This window comes from Podarcis liolepis (genome assembly GCF_965112155.1).
Source record: "Podarcis liolepis genome assembly, chromosome: 3".
NCBI classification, from domain to species: domain Eukaryota; kingdom Metazoa; phylum Chordata; class Lepidosauria; order Squamata; family Lacertidae; genus Podarcis; species Podarcis liolepis.
In genome coordinates, this window is record NC_139557.1 from 62,654,803 (window position 1) to 62,669,803 (window position 15,001).

Below are 15,001 nucleotides of genomic sequence, written 5' to 3' on the forward strand. Positions count from 1 at the left end.
GTTAAGTCCAACAGCTGCTTTCAGAGGAGGGACAGGAAGGGAAAAGTACAGCTAAAGAACTTGCATTAGGCAAGAAGTTAGGAATCAAATGGGTACAGGGATCACCACCATCTTACCTCCAAAACTCAAGCAGAAGGGCTCTTCAAATACCCTAAATGTTATTGGCACAGTTTCTGCTGTTGCCACTGTTATAACCTACCCATTTTAACACTGGAGTGTTTTGAGCTATGTAAGCTGAGACCTTACCCATCACCCTGAGTAGAAGCCTGATACCCTGGGAAAGGAACAAGATGGCTCTGCCATAGAGACTTGCCAGTCCTGCATGTTTGGACGATTTGCAAGGTATGCTACTGCCAGCAACTACAGAAACTTTCTATGTGATCCGGGTGAGACCACACTAAATGGTTCTCTCCAATTATGTGTGCCACTTTGAGCTATCTCTATGTGCAGATGTTTCCAGAAACTTCCTCATAGTGGTAGAAATGTAAGATAAGAGGTTTCCTCACTGCTTCATTACTTCATGAGTCATCAGTTCACAAACATGCCGCCAGGGAACAACTTGAGAGCACAACATGAATCCTGTGGCTAAAGGCTCTTGGGACTCTGATGCCTCTGAATGGCATGAGGGATCACATTGCTTGCTATCACACTGCAGCTGGATTCCAATGCAATGCTAAACCATGGTTTGCTGCTACACATGCATGAGCACATGCCCTCTCCTCCTCCTCCTCCCGCCACATGGCCAGGAGAAGGATGTCACCAGCAGTTATTTTCAGTTTCCACTAATCTTGTATTTGTTTGGGGACCAGGGATCATGGTTTATCACAAACCCTGGCCAGTTTCAAAAGAAGCCAAAAAAGATATTATGAAGATAGTTTATTTAGTTAACCAGGGATGTGGGTGGCACTGTGGTCTAAACCACTGAGCCTCTTGGGCTTGCCGATCAGAAGGTTGGAGGTTTGAATCTGCACAACGGGGTGAGTTCCTGTTGCTCTGTCCCAGCTCCTGCCAACTTAGCAGTTTGAAAGCACACCAGTGCAAGTAGATAAATAGGTACTGCTGTGATGGGAAGGTAAATGGCATTTCCATGCACTCTGGTTTCCATCACGGTGTTCTGCTGCGCCAGAAGTGGTTTAGTCATGTGGGCGCATGACCCGGAAAGCTGCCTGTGGACAAACACCGGCTCCCTCTGTCTGAAAGCGAGATGAGCACCGCAACCGCACAGTCGCCTTTGACTGGCCTTAACCGTCCAGGGGTCCTTTACCTTTACCTTAGTTAACCAGAGGTTGTGAAGCACCATAGTATCTTATCTGCATGTAACAACTAACTAAGCTAGAGATTTCCAGGTGCGTGGAAGGAAAGAGGAAGCCCAAGACTTTGCTTGGGCTTGTTTCAGTTTGTACATGTAGTGCTAAAATCATGGTTTAGCATTATGTACAAATGCAGCTGGCAAGTAAAAGCCCTTCAAGGTGACAGACTTTATTTCCAGTCACAGTCTCACAATTTATTTAAAATTCTTAAAATTAATAAAAATTGAATAGCCTTTTATATCTGGCTTTTAGGAGAATCTGTCTAGGTGGAAGTTTTCTTTAGTGTGTGACAGAATCTCCTTTAAAAATGAATATGGAAACAATACAAAATATACTGTAATACATTAAATGCTAAAGCCAAACCTTTATATCACTACAGCACATAAAATGTCTGCCCAGCACAATAATAAAAACTCATTGTAAACAAAATAAAACTGCACCAGCATGTCAGCCTTGTTTCACCATGTATACAAGGAACTAAACATTCAGTATACAAGGTCAATTTAATGACTTAACAGCTCTAAACATTTTTAGCAGAACTCCTAGTACTATGCTGGAAGCTTGTTGCTAACAAGTCACTCTCTGCAACTTCTAATACCTGTCCTCCTTTAACCCTCTTCTCTCTCTCTGCTATAGGCTGCTGTTTGGTTATGCCTGCTTGGCTATAGTCATCTACTGGAAACTGGCACAAGCTGAACCTAACCAGCTGACAGCTTTGGGCCCACACCCAGACTAGCTAGAGACTTGTTAGCCAAGCTAACAAGAGGAAGAAAACCATCTTGCCTGATTTACCCTGTCAGCATTATAGCAGCAACGTGTCTGGGAAAAATCTGACAGCTAATAATTAACTTGTCATCGCTGTGTTGATATTAATAGAAAGTCTATCACCTAGCAGCGTTCACTCTTGTCCTCAACTTGGAAACAAGCAGATCATGAGAGAAGATAGGAAGATAAGCCACATGGACTCATCGAGCATGCTTCAATGGGCAATAAAAAATAATGAAACAAAACTTCTGGCAATGGAAGAGTTGGCCCCTATCCTACGACATCAACTGTGAAGTTGCCCAGTCTAACTGGAATCATATTTATTCACTAGATTATTAATTAATTTTAAGTAGCCATGAGTTTGTAGAAATATAAAAAAGGAGCCCATTTCCAACTCCTGTTGTCAGCTGGAGTGTTTTTGTTAAAATTATGTGGACATGTAACATGGTGCTACTTACCATAAGGTGCCTTGGTCTCTACTTTCTGTATCTGTAAATCCAGAATCCAGAAAGATATCTTTGTAGATCCGTCCCACAAGGCAGTACATATCAGAAGGTACTTGACTCTCATGTTCCACTAGAGGTATCATAATATCTAGAGCTTTCTGTCTGTCTCCAGGAAGATTTCGCCTGGGGTTTTTTAATATATATAAAAAAGAATACAAACATTTGAATTTGTCATAATTCTCTGTTGTCCTGATATCTGAACACTTTGCGTTCTTTTGGCATGGCTAGAATTTGAATAGAGCTGGGGGGCAAGGCAGAGAGAAAAGATAGCTGTCTCATTAAATCGAATGAAAATAACCTTCTCCTTTTGCTCTTCACAGAAAATTATACTGTAGGCATCTGGAAGCATGACATAATGCATATGAAACAGGGAACATTTTAGTAAACTCTCTGTTCAGATATTACAGAATAGTTTCTCTTTACAGTATGATTTTCATCTGGAGTTTTAACATAACGGGTTGCAATAAAGGTAGCAACACGAAATGGATCTCATAATCTGTCACAGTCAGTTGAGGCTTTTTGACTTAAAAAAATAGTTTGTTGCTCTCAAGTAGGAAATCCCCCCCCCCAAAAAAAAAGACTACTTGCTGATTGGTCAGTGCAGGGAGAATCTATTCTTGCACTGACCACTTTTTGAAGGTCTTCCCATTCCATGTTCTCACGATCATCAGAAACATTCATTCCTTGGCTGACCTCAAATTAATGCAAGTTTCTTTGAGATGCAGAATTGCTTCTAATGCAACCGATTCCAGCATACAGCTTTTCCAAGTAGGAAAAAGCACACAAACAAGCCATCAACTCTCAAATACAGATTACTTTTGCTGCTTGTACAGTGTGTTTATATGCTAAAAAATAATCCCATGTACAATTGTCACAGATGGTAATCTAGACCTTGTTTGTATAGCTGTTCTATACAGAAGCTATACGTGCAGGAAATTAGTCACATTTGAAGCATCCCTGGGTAAGCAGCCCTCTCCATATTTCCCTAGCAACACAATGAAGGAAGCATTCAAGAGTGCCTTTCTGTGCTTTGCAGCTTTGTAAAATAATGAACAAATAAAGAATGCCCAAAGAGGCAAAATCACCAAATTAATTAGATTTTCTCCACATAATTCCAACTATATTTTATCTCTGTTTTGTCCTCAACTTTCCATCTAGAAAGCTGACTGATATGAGAAATTTAACATGGCTGTAAGAGTCTAAAGATTCACTTAATACAGAGTCCATTTCAAGTCACATATGTTATGTAACCATTTTGTAAAATGCTGATTAAGTGGTGGCAACATTTGCTCCAGATTTTTTGCAGTGTAATTTTTCTCACCTGCTTACTTCCCGGTTGCCACTTTGCTCTCTGCTTACCAAACATGAAAGGCACAAGTCCCTAAACTGGATATGACACTTTGTTCCAAGTGGATTTGCTCTGAGCAGTAGACTCACATGATTCTGCTTCCACCCCATTATTTGCCAAAGGAATAATGCATTATTTCAAGCTGAAACATTAGAAGAACGAGCCTCACTCCTACCTCAAGTTGCCTAAAGTATTTTATATTTTACCATTATGAGATATTCAAAACTTAAAACTGGTACCCACACACTTTCCGTTCTTCAAGATTACAACAAAGGTGAACTTTCTGTACATTTCTTTATGATGATGATAAGTTTAGACATATTGTGCCATAACTACAACTATCACAAGGCCTGTGAAAGCTATCATGGCTCACAGATTACAGCTAGAACTTCCTTACAATGTGAACACATTACTAGTCAAGAGAAAAGAGATTGCCAAATATTATTTCAGTTGACCCTGGGAACTGGCCTATCCACTTCCACTGTGTCATCTTTGCTTGCCCAGTGACACACACACAACTCATCCTATTCCATACCCCACTTCAAAACAACCTTCTTCCATGAAATCTTTTCTGCCCCTTTTCAGTTGAACCTTCACCAACCTGATGCCCTCCAGATGTTTTGGCCTACAAGTCCCATTAGCCTCTGCTCACAAGGAACTAAGTTGACAAAGGCAGCTCAAATGCAAGCCTTGTCCTCCTTATACCCATTCAAAGCCAGGAAATGTTCAATTTCCCTTTTTAAAATAATATTTTAAAAAACCAAATTGTTGCCCCTGCATATTCTTATGCAGGGACAGAATACCTTGTATTTTCTATGCCGTGCTAAGCACACCTTTGTTGCTAGATAGCTAAAGGAATTCCTGAGGAAGACCAAATTTGTCCAGGTGCGGAGCTTCCAAATCTGATAAGAAAGAAAGCCAAAGTTCAGAGCCCCATCAGTTGCCCTCTGCTTCTTGTTATCTGCTGCCACTTCCTAACAGAAGCTGTTTTGTCCCACCTATTTCCCAAGCCACCACAGATATCACTGTGTGAAATAAACTGGCAGCTGCCAGAAGACAGCGGCGGCATTGCAAATGGAATATTGGCTGCACTGTAGCCCAACATTTTGCTGCCCAGTTCTGAGCTTGCCCCACTGATAATAACCTCTCTGCAGGGTTACGCTAGGGCATAGAACCATAGCAGCTTATATGTTATATATGGCAAAAGGTTTCAAATCCTGGTCCAACGAGCTTCCCCAAATGTAACTGAAATCAGTGTCAGGTCCCACTACAATGCAGATCAAAAGAAATTGGAGGAGAGAGAGAGGGACCAGGGTCAGGTGAGGCCTAACTTATTCCAGGAAAGAAAAAGTAGGGGTGTGGGGGGTGTAGGGGAAGCATTATTTCTAATGGTAGCAATCAACATAAAGAACGGGAATCATAGACTATTGCATTATGTAGCAAAGCAGTGAATTGGGGATTACATTGTGCTTTATTTCGTGATCCAGATAAGACATTTCATATATGCACATCACCAGATGTCTTGCAAACAAGAGATGGTCTGAACATTGCACTCGTCACTAGGATGCTAGCCTCTAGTGACAATATTTATTTACCTAAAATATTTATATGCTTCCCTTCATTTTACAAAATTTGCAAGGTGAATAAAACAACTCCCAAGACTGTTTCACAACAATAATAAGAAAACAGCATCATGCACAGTAGAATGCAACATTAAAACCAACCCAACAAATACAAGCATAAACCCAGCAGAATCAGTAAAAAACAACAACCCTCAGTTTAAACCAGCTTCAACGACATGCTGGAAGGTCTGGGTAAATCATTGCCTGGTGTCAGAAGGACATCAGATTCAGTGCCAAGTGAGCCTCATGGGAAAGGCATTCCACCTCCACACGGGACAACTGAGGGCACAGCACATAACAGTCACCACCAGCTCAGCTTCAGAAGAGTGGAAGGACTCCAGGAAGGGTCATTGATGAGGATTGTAAAGTTTGGTCAGCTCAGGTGGGGAAAAATATTCTTTTAGAGGTATCTGGGTCCTAAGCTGTTTTGAGCTTTTAAAAGCAACAGAACCTTTGACTGTGCTTGGTAACTGAATAGCAGCAAGTGTTCTCATTTTTCAAAACAACTATTTCCCGCAGCCATTCCCAATTAATAGTCGAGCATCTCTGTTTTGAACTGAAGTTTCTGAAATGTCTTCAGAGGAAACCCCACATACTTCAGTCTAATTTGGAGGTTACTAGGAAATGGATACCAGTAGCCAGATATTCTCTCCCTCCAAGGGGGGAATCATAGCTGATGCAAAGGCAAAAGAATGGGGAGGCACCAATTTGAGCTATAAAAGTAGATGCAAGCCAAAAAGTGCAGGGAAAATAGTTTTCAATGTAGAGACATTCCAACAAATGTTTTGCATCAGACATGCTGTGAACAAACTGGCTCTTCCTCAGAGGGTTCATTTTAGTTATAACTGGAGAACTTGCCTTAGCTGGTAAAATGTACTGTATTGCATAGATGGCAATTGGTCTCCAGTAACAAAACTAGGTGTTTCAGCTCTCCAAAACCTTTTGAGGGAGTGCATCCAGAATGAGTTGAACACCACTGCACAGGTCACACAGTTCACCAACAAAACCTCTGTCTTGACTGGACTAAGCTTCATTTTTTGGCCCATAAACTATCCCAGACAGATATAGTCAGGTATCAAAAACTGCACACCAGAATAGATATGACTTAGCTAAATTGTTTAGCACAATTCATTATGTAAATTAAGACCTTCAAGTCATAAGCATTCCCAGTTTCCACCAGGGAACACCATTGATGTAGTTATCTAGGCTAGCTCTAAGTGAGCGAACCATAACCCTAACATACTAAAGATGCAACACAGAGATTTCATTTCTCTTAACAATTCTACAGGCCCTACTGCACCCTGCCATGCCCCCAGTTTGCCTCGTGCACAATTTAGAGAACCACAGCTCAAAATTTTAGTCTACCATTCTAATCCTAAGAGAGTATTCATACAGGCTAATTCTTTCAGCCACAGAGAAGTCATGTTGTATTCTTGCAAGGGCACAAGGCCTGCTTACAATTACATGCCTACAGTACATTGTGCACATTTACATCAGTGTGCATGCTGCACATCACGTCTGGCCAGAATTGTGCCGATTTGTACTTTATGCTTTTGAGTATGTTTCATGGATTGTTCAATCAACAATCGTCTCTTCATGTTTTCTGTTTGATCAAACTGCTTTCATAATCATGAGCAGAAAATAAAGTTAAATATCGATTTTCACACAGATGGAAAGCCAAATCTAACTCCCAGGGTGTGAAGAAGGAAGAAGAAGAAGAAGAAGAAGAAGAAGAAGAAAAGGTAAAGAAGGCAGGGAATATGCAGAAAGAGACATATGACTCGAATAAGAAGTTCCACTGAAAAAGCTGAGAAAAGCTTCAAGCTTTTGTAGAAGTAACATTTAAGGAAATGACTTACACGAAACCAACAAAATGTCATTAGGAAGGAAAGCGCTTACCTGTTCAGTGCAAATGCATAATGAAACTTCACGTGATGATGCAAAGCCAAGTCAAAGGTTGGAAGTTTTTCTAATGTCTCTACCAGCTTCACAATAGAATCATAATCCTTCCAAGAAACAGCATGAAAGGATTTATTTAAGTCATTATAGCAAGAAAGGGAAATAAGAGTAAAATTTGCTGGTGCACTTCTGACATGACAAAATGATTTAACAGTTGCACCTGAAGAGGCACAAGTTAAAGTGGACACTATAATCATAATGTTCTTCATTATCTAATGAAAGAGCTTTTACTCAACCATCCTCTTTCTGCTTCCATTCAACTGACACCAACTTACTTCTGAGCAGACATGCATAAAATTGCACTGTTCATTTTAAAAACACTAATTTAAGCCTGATGTCCCCAATGCAGCACCTACCAAGGCAACTTGCCCACCCACCAAAATGAGGGTTTGGGGGAGGGTTGCCTCCCTTTTAGTCTGTGTTATATTGGTTGGTAGAGTAGTAGTAGATCTTGATGCCTTTTTGTGTGTTTGTGGGCTGGTTCTGAACATCACCAGTTTTTCTTTTGTGAAATGCATATTCTGTGGTGCCAGAATTCCAAATGTGCCCCTGAACTGAAAAAAATAATGGGCTGCAGGTGGTGATTGGATTAAGCATAATTAAGCCATATTTCTTTTTCATAGGAAAAGGGACTATTAATAGCAAATAACAAATGAGGTAAAATGAATAATTAAAGCTTTCTCTACACACAGGAATAGAAACTGACACAGGTATAATTAAGAAAGGTTATTCAAAGTGCAATTAACATAGGCTAGTTATCACCAATCCCCCACCTGTATTTATCAGGAAGCAATAAAAACAGACTGAATTTACAAGGAGGAAATGTTTCAGTTAAAAGGCACAAGAGCCTTTGAAAAGCTTCATTAATGCCTTGCATCTCCAAAGTAGACAGGCTGCTGCTTTACTGCAAAAACCGAAACAAAATAAAATGCAACTCAGGTCTCAAAAAACATTAGATGCTAACAGAAAACACTGAAATGCAACAGGCTGACAATGATGCTGTCTGGATGCCCCATAAAAAAATGAATGAAGGATGTCAGTGTGGGTTCGTGTGAAAGCAGCCTAAGAAACCAAGAAAATATAATGTGCAGTTCCTGGGCACATAGCTATATAATCATTCCAGAGCTCTCACTCGAACAGCAGCTCCTCCTGTCATACCGGAAGCGGATTTCTATATAAAGTTTTGTTGGGCACAGGAAGCAGAACACGGACTGTTTGAGCAGAAGCACTACCATAGGCTGTTAGGATTCCACAGACGGATTTTAAAATAGTTTTCATTTAGAATGATGCAAGGAGATACAAGTGAGCCCTCCTGTCTCACCCTCCTCCAAGTAGGGGTTTCTAAGCACCATCACAGGAGCATGTGAACAAGTACATGAAGGACCATAGCTCCGTTGCAGAGCACTCACTTTACATACAGAAGGTCCCAGCGTCTCCAGATAGAGCTGGGAATATTCCTGGTTTGAAGCCCTGAAGAGCTACTGCCAGTCAATGGGAGCAATATGGAGCAAGGCAGTATAAAGCAGCTTTCTATGTTGCACTGGGACTCCTGCAGCTTAATTTGACAGTAGTTCCTTGCAGACTATCAGATGGTACTTCTGCAGGGTTAACCCTACAGAAGTGATTCCCCCCCCCCATCCACTTTGTGAAGTGCTATAGCAAGAAAGGGGATCTAAGTCAGTATGAGAGAGCTTCCTATGTTGCACTGGGACTCCTTCAGCTTGCGCTAAAAGTCCCAGCATAGGCATGGAATTTTCTCACATAATTTCTTTATAACCCAGCTACCAAACTTAACACAGTGTTCTCCAATATGCATAATATAAAAGACTTTTTAAAAAAGGAATTCAGAATCCTAGCCATTATACACCCACCCCTTTCCACAGGCCTAGGCATAGATGTACACAAAGTTGCCATGGCAACAAAGTTCTGTTTTAAAATCTGGCAACTGCATGAGTGCTTTCACTCTGCAGTGAGACATAAGTGCCAGTGAGCCATTTGTCCAGAGCTCCCCGCATGCGTCACCATGCTCTTTTCACTGGAAGCAGCAGCTGACCCAGATCCATTTACTGGTCAAGCATTTGCTCTGAGAATTTCCTGAAATGGGTGCCTACAGCAGATATTAATTCCCTCTGTTTCTGATGTTCAGGTGTGTGTGCCACTCACTGCTCACGTAGCCAAAACCCGTGTCCTGGAGCAGAGGTGTGGAACCCAAGGGCCACATTCCCTTCTGTGCAAGCTTCTGAGGGCCACATGCCCAATGGTAGGTGGGCTGAGAGACAAAAGTGGGCAGGCAAGCTAATGCAAAGTTTACTTTTGTGTGGTAGGCATTACCAGGGTTGTAGGACACATTTTGAAGGGACGCGGGTGGCGCTGTGGGTTAAACCACCGAGCCTAGGACTTGTCAATCAGAAGGTCGGCGGTTCGAATCCCCGCGACAGGGTGAGCTCCCATTGCTCAGTCCCTGCTCCTGCCCACCTAGCAGTTCAAAAGCACGCCAAAGTGCAGGTAAATAAATAGGTACCGCTCCAGCGGGAAGGTAAACGGCGTTTCCGTGCGCTGCTGTGGTTCGCCAGAAGCGGCTTAGTCATGCTGGCCACATGACCCAGAAGCTGTACGCCGGCTCCCTCGGCCAATAAAGCGAGATGAGTGCCGCAATCCCAGAGTCGGTCACGCCTGGACCTAATGATCAGGGGTTCCTTTACATTTAGGACACATTTCAACCATGAAAAATTACCAGGGGTGGGAAGCAAGGCCACTGAGGGGGCGGTGGCCTGAGAAGTGTTATAAGGGCAGATAAGAGAGGCCTGGAGGAATAAGGTTCTCCACTGCTGCCCTAGGGGGAAGTATTAGCAGGCTCAGGAAACCTACAAAGGTTTTACCTTATTTATTTGTTAAATATCTATCTCCCCCACCCCACCAGGAATGCAAATGTCAAAATGATAAATCAATACAGACTTACAGTGGGAGAAAAACACCTTTTGGGAGGGGACCTTAATGGGGGCAAGCCTCCTCTGAAATAAGGGCCTTGTGTGTTTAGTTAGCCACGGAAAGCTGAATGACCAGGGGTGTGTGGAAAACTGGCTGGGAGGTGGAACTTGAATGAACTATCTGTGGAAGAAGGCACATCTGACTTCTAGGAACAGTGAACAGGAGCACTCCACAGAGTATGATTTTGTTATAATGGATTAAATATGTTAGTAGTGAGAAGAAATATGTCGGAACAGAAATATGGAATAACAGGAGCAATAGATTCAAATTAAACAATAGGAGCCTACCTGAATATCTCTGTAAGACAACAACAAGTTTATCACAATGTCAGCAGACAGAAGCTCAATGTTATCCACCCGTTGTCGTATCCTGGCCAGTTCTGTGGCTAGTTCTTTTCCTGTGTATAAGTTACGTGCTTTTCGGATATCATTAAGAATTGACTCCCTGAAGTATTGACTAGAATGGAAAAGAAAACTATCAATTTAAGCCTGAATATTCAAGGACAGCAACTTGACTATCTAATTCTATAGTAAACACAACGATGAAGTACGAACGTGGGGCTCTCATTCTAATGCTACTTGGCAGTAAGAGAACCAGGAAGACAAACCAAGGTAATGAAAGGTGATGTCAAGAATGATAGGAGTTATAGTCCAATAACCTCTGGAGGGACAAAGATTCCCCAACCCTGCAATAAAGACCTAAACATATGGAATGAATGCAAGAAACTGCAAGCTGGTCACTTCTGTAATGCAGCCATATAACATGCTTCATCCCTTTAAATTCAGAAGAACACAAAATATTTGCAAATCATGGGATGAATGAACAGAAGTCACATCTTATATTTCATATACATAGTTCAGCATGGTAAGGGATGTTGGAAGCTGGAAGAGAGTTGTGCACTTCTTTTTCTTGTAGAGACCAAGGCTCTTCTGGGGCAACTTCTCATTTTCAGTGGGAGGGGTACAAAAAGAAGTATTGTCTCTCTCCCCCTCCCAGACCTAGAGATGTTAAATTCTTGAGAATAATCTTTTGGAGAATATTCTCGAGAATATTCTCGATTAATGAGAATATTAGAGAAATTTCATTTAAAATATAATATTAATTTTAATGCATTGAAAATGATATAATTAGTTAATATACATGTTTATTCATGGGTAAACGTGTTCAGATAGCAACCAAAAACTGTACAGATACTTTTATTCAATGGGGCAATGCAGTGAATTCACATTCTTTGATTTTTTGCACCAAACTTGAAATTGATTATATAGGCCTAGGTACTTTAAGTGTATAAAGCATTAAAGCTACTTTCTGTAAAAATAAAACAAAACACTGTGTGCCCAAGGATACAGAATTGCTAAGACTCAGGTCACACCAAAATAGAAAAAAGGCTATTACATATCGTTGAAATACATACAAATTCAAATGTTCATCAAATTAAATGAATAGCATTTTTAAAACTAAAAAAAATTAATGTTTTCTGTAGCTCACATTTCAGAACTGCCAATGGTGAATGACACAATGCCCAGTAATGTAACTGGATCAAAAAAATCATTATTCATTACTTACACCGGCAATATCACAGCTTGACTTATTATTTACTAGATTTTAAAAATGTGGGTTATAAAACTGGTTCTTACATTAGAATTTACAGTTTGTGGAGAATATTCTCCGGAGAATTTTCTAGCAGAGAATATTCTCTGGAGAATATTCCCACCTCACATCACTTCCCAGACCCACCTTTTACTTTTCAGGTACTCCCTTCAGCTTCTTGAGCTTTTGAAGAAAGCGAGGTAGGATTGTGGGTTCTCTCTTTGTTTCAGTGATATCATAGCTGGGGTGCATTGGCCTTGCTAGCAAGCAGCTTAACTAGGAACAACGTCACCCCACCCAGGTCACTCCCAATACAAAAAATGCTCCTACACACAAGGTTGCACCTGACAAAGTTGTTTCATTTGCATAAATGCTTGTGCTTGTGCAATAAAACATCCCCACCATCTCCTGCCCATGCACACACCACTAATTTGTTCTGGGACTCTCCCCCACCCTAAAGTAGAATGGTGGGAAGTGTGTGGGGATGGAAGAAGAGTAAGAGGAAGTGCAATTGTACAAGCAGAAGTCATTGAATGAATGGGACAACTTCACTGTACAACCTAAGAACACAGAGATTATCATCCCTTGGATGCTACTACCATATGCTATACTTGTCTCACTGGTGTTTTCCCCCCTCTTGAAAGGCTTTCGCATGTGAATTTGGCAGAAGATTGCATTATGGTGAAGATCCTTACCTTGAGCTGGCTTGTGCCACCTTCAAAAGCTGAATGAAACGGTCAACCAAAGGTAAACATATTGGCCCAAGCAGAAGTTCAAAGCTGGGCTGCATCAGCTCAGTTAGTCCTTTCATAAAACTGCTGTCACAACAGTAGACTTTGTTATGGGGAGTTATCATATATGGTACGAATATGTAGTTGCCAGTGCACATCTGCAGGAGAAATAAAAATATACACTCTGTATGAATTACAGCATGAGAATGCTTTATTAAAGCTAAACCATTGGACCCATTGAAATCAATGGACTTGAATAACATGTCAATTCATTTCAATAAGTCTGATCTAAGTATGACTTAGTTGGATATAACCCAGTGCAACCTATATTCAATGCTATTCTGTTGACAACGTTTCTTTCTGTTGATTACAGCAATCCCTTGGGGGGTTATCTGTCAAGGACCACATGCCAGTTGCAGTCAGGGCAAAAGCTAGCAGCTAGTGGGGCAAAGCCCAAAGAGGGCAGTGCACAGCCCTTTCTCTTTCTTTCTTTCTTTCTTTCTTTCTTTCTTTCTTTCTTTCTTTCCATCATCTTTATTTTATCTCTCTGTGTGTTTCTGTCCAGCTGGGAGGGGAGACAGGTTGGCTGAGAGCTGAGGGTCTCATAACATTAGACCAAAGGTTGCAGATGGCTCACATTTGCTTTAAAACAATTCAGGTTTGGGTTTGTAAGTAGTTTTTAAAAAAGGATATTGTTTGCAAGCTCAGTGGTACACTGAATGATGACTACTATTATTTCACATTTCCACACATGTGGATCTGCAAGGCCATGGACAACAACAGAGCAATAAAACATTGCCAACCCAACAGCAAACGCAAAACTAACCACAAGGATCACAAAGAGATCAACAAAACTGCCTTGAGGTGGGGGCTTGTTTGTTTGTTTGTTTATTACAATCAAGCAGTATATAAACTGTATGAAATAAGCAAATAATTTCATTGGAACAGTTACCGTATTTTTCTGTGTATAAGGCTAGCTTTTTAAACCAAAAAATTTGGCTTAAAATTAGGGCTCGTTGTATACATGGGTAGTGCTGAAGGGTGTTTTCTTAATTTGGAGTCCCCCAAAACAGGGGGTGTCTTATACATGGGGGAAGAAGAATAAGAGTTTGGATTTGATATCCCGCTTTATCACTACCCTCAAAGCGGCTAACAATCTCCTTTCCCTTCCTTTCCCACATAAGGAGGGGTCTTATACACAGAAAAATACGGCATGTTTTAAGTAGTTCTCTCCTCCCTAGTGACAACGAAGCTCAATGTACCTCCCTCAGGAGGGAATTTCTCAGTCAACTTACAGCTACTCAAACAGCCCTACCTTGTATCACCCATGACACTTCAGATGGCAAGCAAGGTGGGCTTCTAATGACTGAGTAGGTCCAGGTGGTAGGTTATTTACAATGGATGTTAATGCCATTTTCAGGTGTTTTGAGTATTCAGGCTAACCTCTCTGTGAATTGGGGGCAGCACAGGTACTGATGCAAGCACTGCCCTCAGCCTTCCTATGTTCTCAATTCCCAACCATCTCTATGCTGTGTGTGGAAGGCCTATAGGGGCTTCTACTCAAATAAGCCCCCTGCACACCTTCATATAACAAAGGGAAGGCCAGGAACTGAGGGGGACGTGGGGTGGGGCTTGCATGTGCCCCTCTGTGCCCCCATCTACACTGTGAGCTTTCACATTTTAGAAATTATGGTTGAAGCTTCATTTTGGTGTCAGAGAGCTCAAGCAGAGTAAGATCAGCTTCTTAGTATATCTACGGTGGTGTCCTTATCAGTGTTATACTGCTGTAGGGAACATTACAGGGAAATCTCAGAAGATATCTAGTTTCTGTTACTGAAATACGAACAACCCTAATGAGAACTTATAGCAAAAGACTGGAATTACAAAGTCCTGTTTCCTTAAGCCACATTGGGACTTATTTCCAAATAAAAAAGCTAGCAGTTGTATTATCTATATTCCCTCTCTGTGCAATAATTACAACTCCTCTTGGCTATAAAGATCCTGCCAGCTCTGGAGAAGCTATGACACTTTCATTATTGAGCCTGTCACCACTACACCACGACAAGGTGGTAATCACACAGCATTCATTATTACGTCATCCAGTACTTATGCTTATGCTTGGTTAGTGTGATAGCGAAATTGCCAATATTACTGTGGTGATGAGTCGGTGATGAATCAGTTC

The 15,001-nt window shown here is 41.3% G+C and overlaps 1 protein-coding gene across 6 annotated transcripts in view; it reads right to left on the minus strand.

The window, feature by feature from the left end:
• The window catches only part of MAP3K5 (mitogen-activated protein kinase kinase kinase 5), a 97,648-nt gene that overhangs the window by 49,412 nt on the left and 33,235 nt on the right, over window positions 1-15,001 (minus strand). For all 6 annotated transcript variants that reach the window (XR_014524828.1, XR_014524829.1, XR_014524830.1 and 3 more), the window contains exons 4-7: window positions 12,784-12,977; window positions 10,786-10,954; window positions 7,451-7,557; window positions 2,534-2,704 (exon numbers count right to left, since the gene is read on the minus strand). Coding sequence is in view for 2 of the 6 variants with exons in the window: in XM_083498045.1 (XP_083354171.1) it covers window positions 2,534-2,704; window positions 7,451-7,557; window positions 10,786-10,954; window positions 12,784-12,977 (641 nt within the window). In the remaining 4 variants the exon portion in view is untranslated. The remainder of the gene's footprint in view (window positions 1-2,533; window positions 2,705-7,450; window positions 7,558-10,785; window positions 10,955-12,783; window positions 12,978-15,001) is intronic.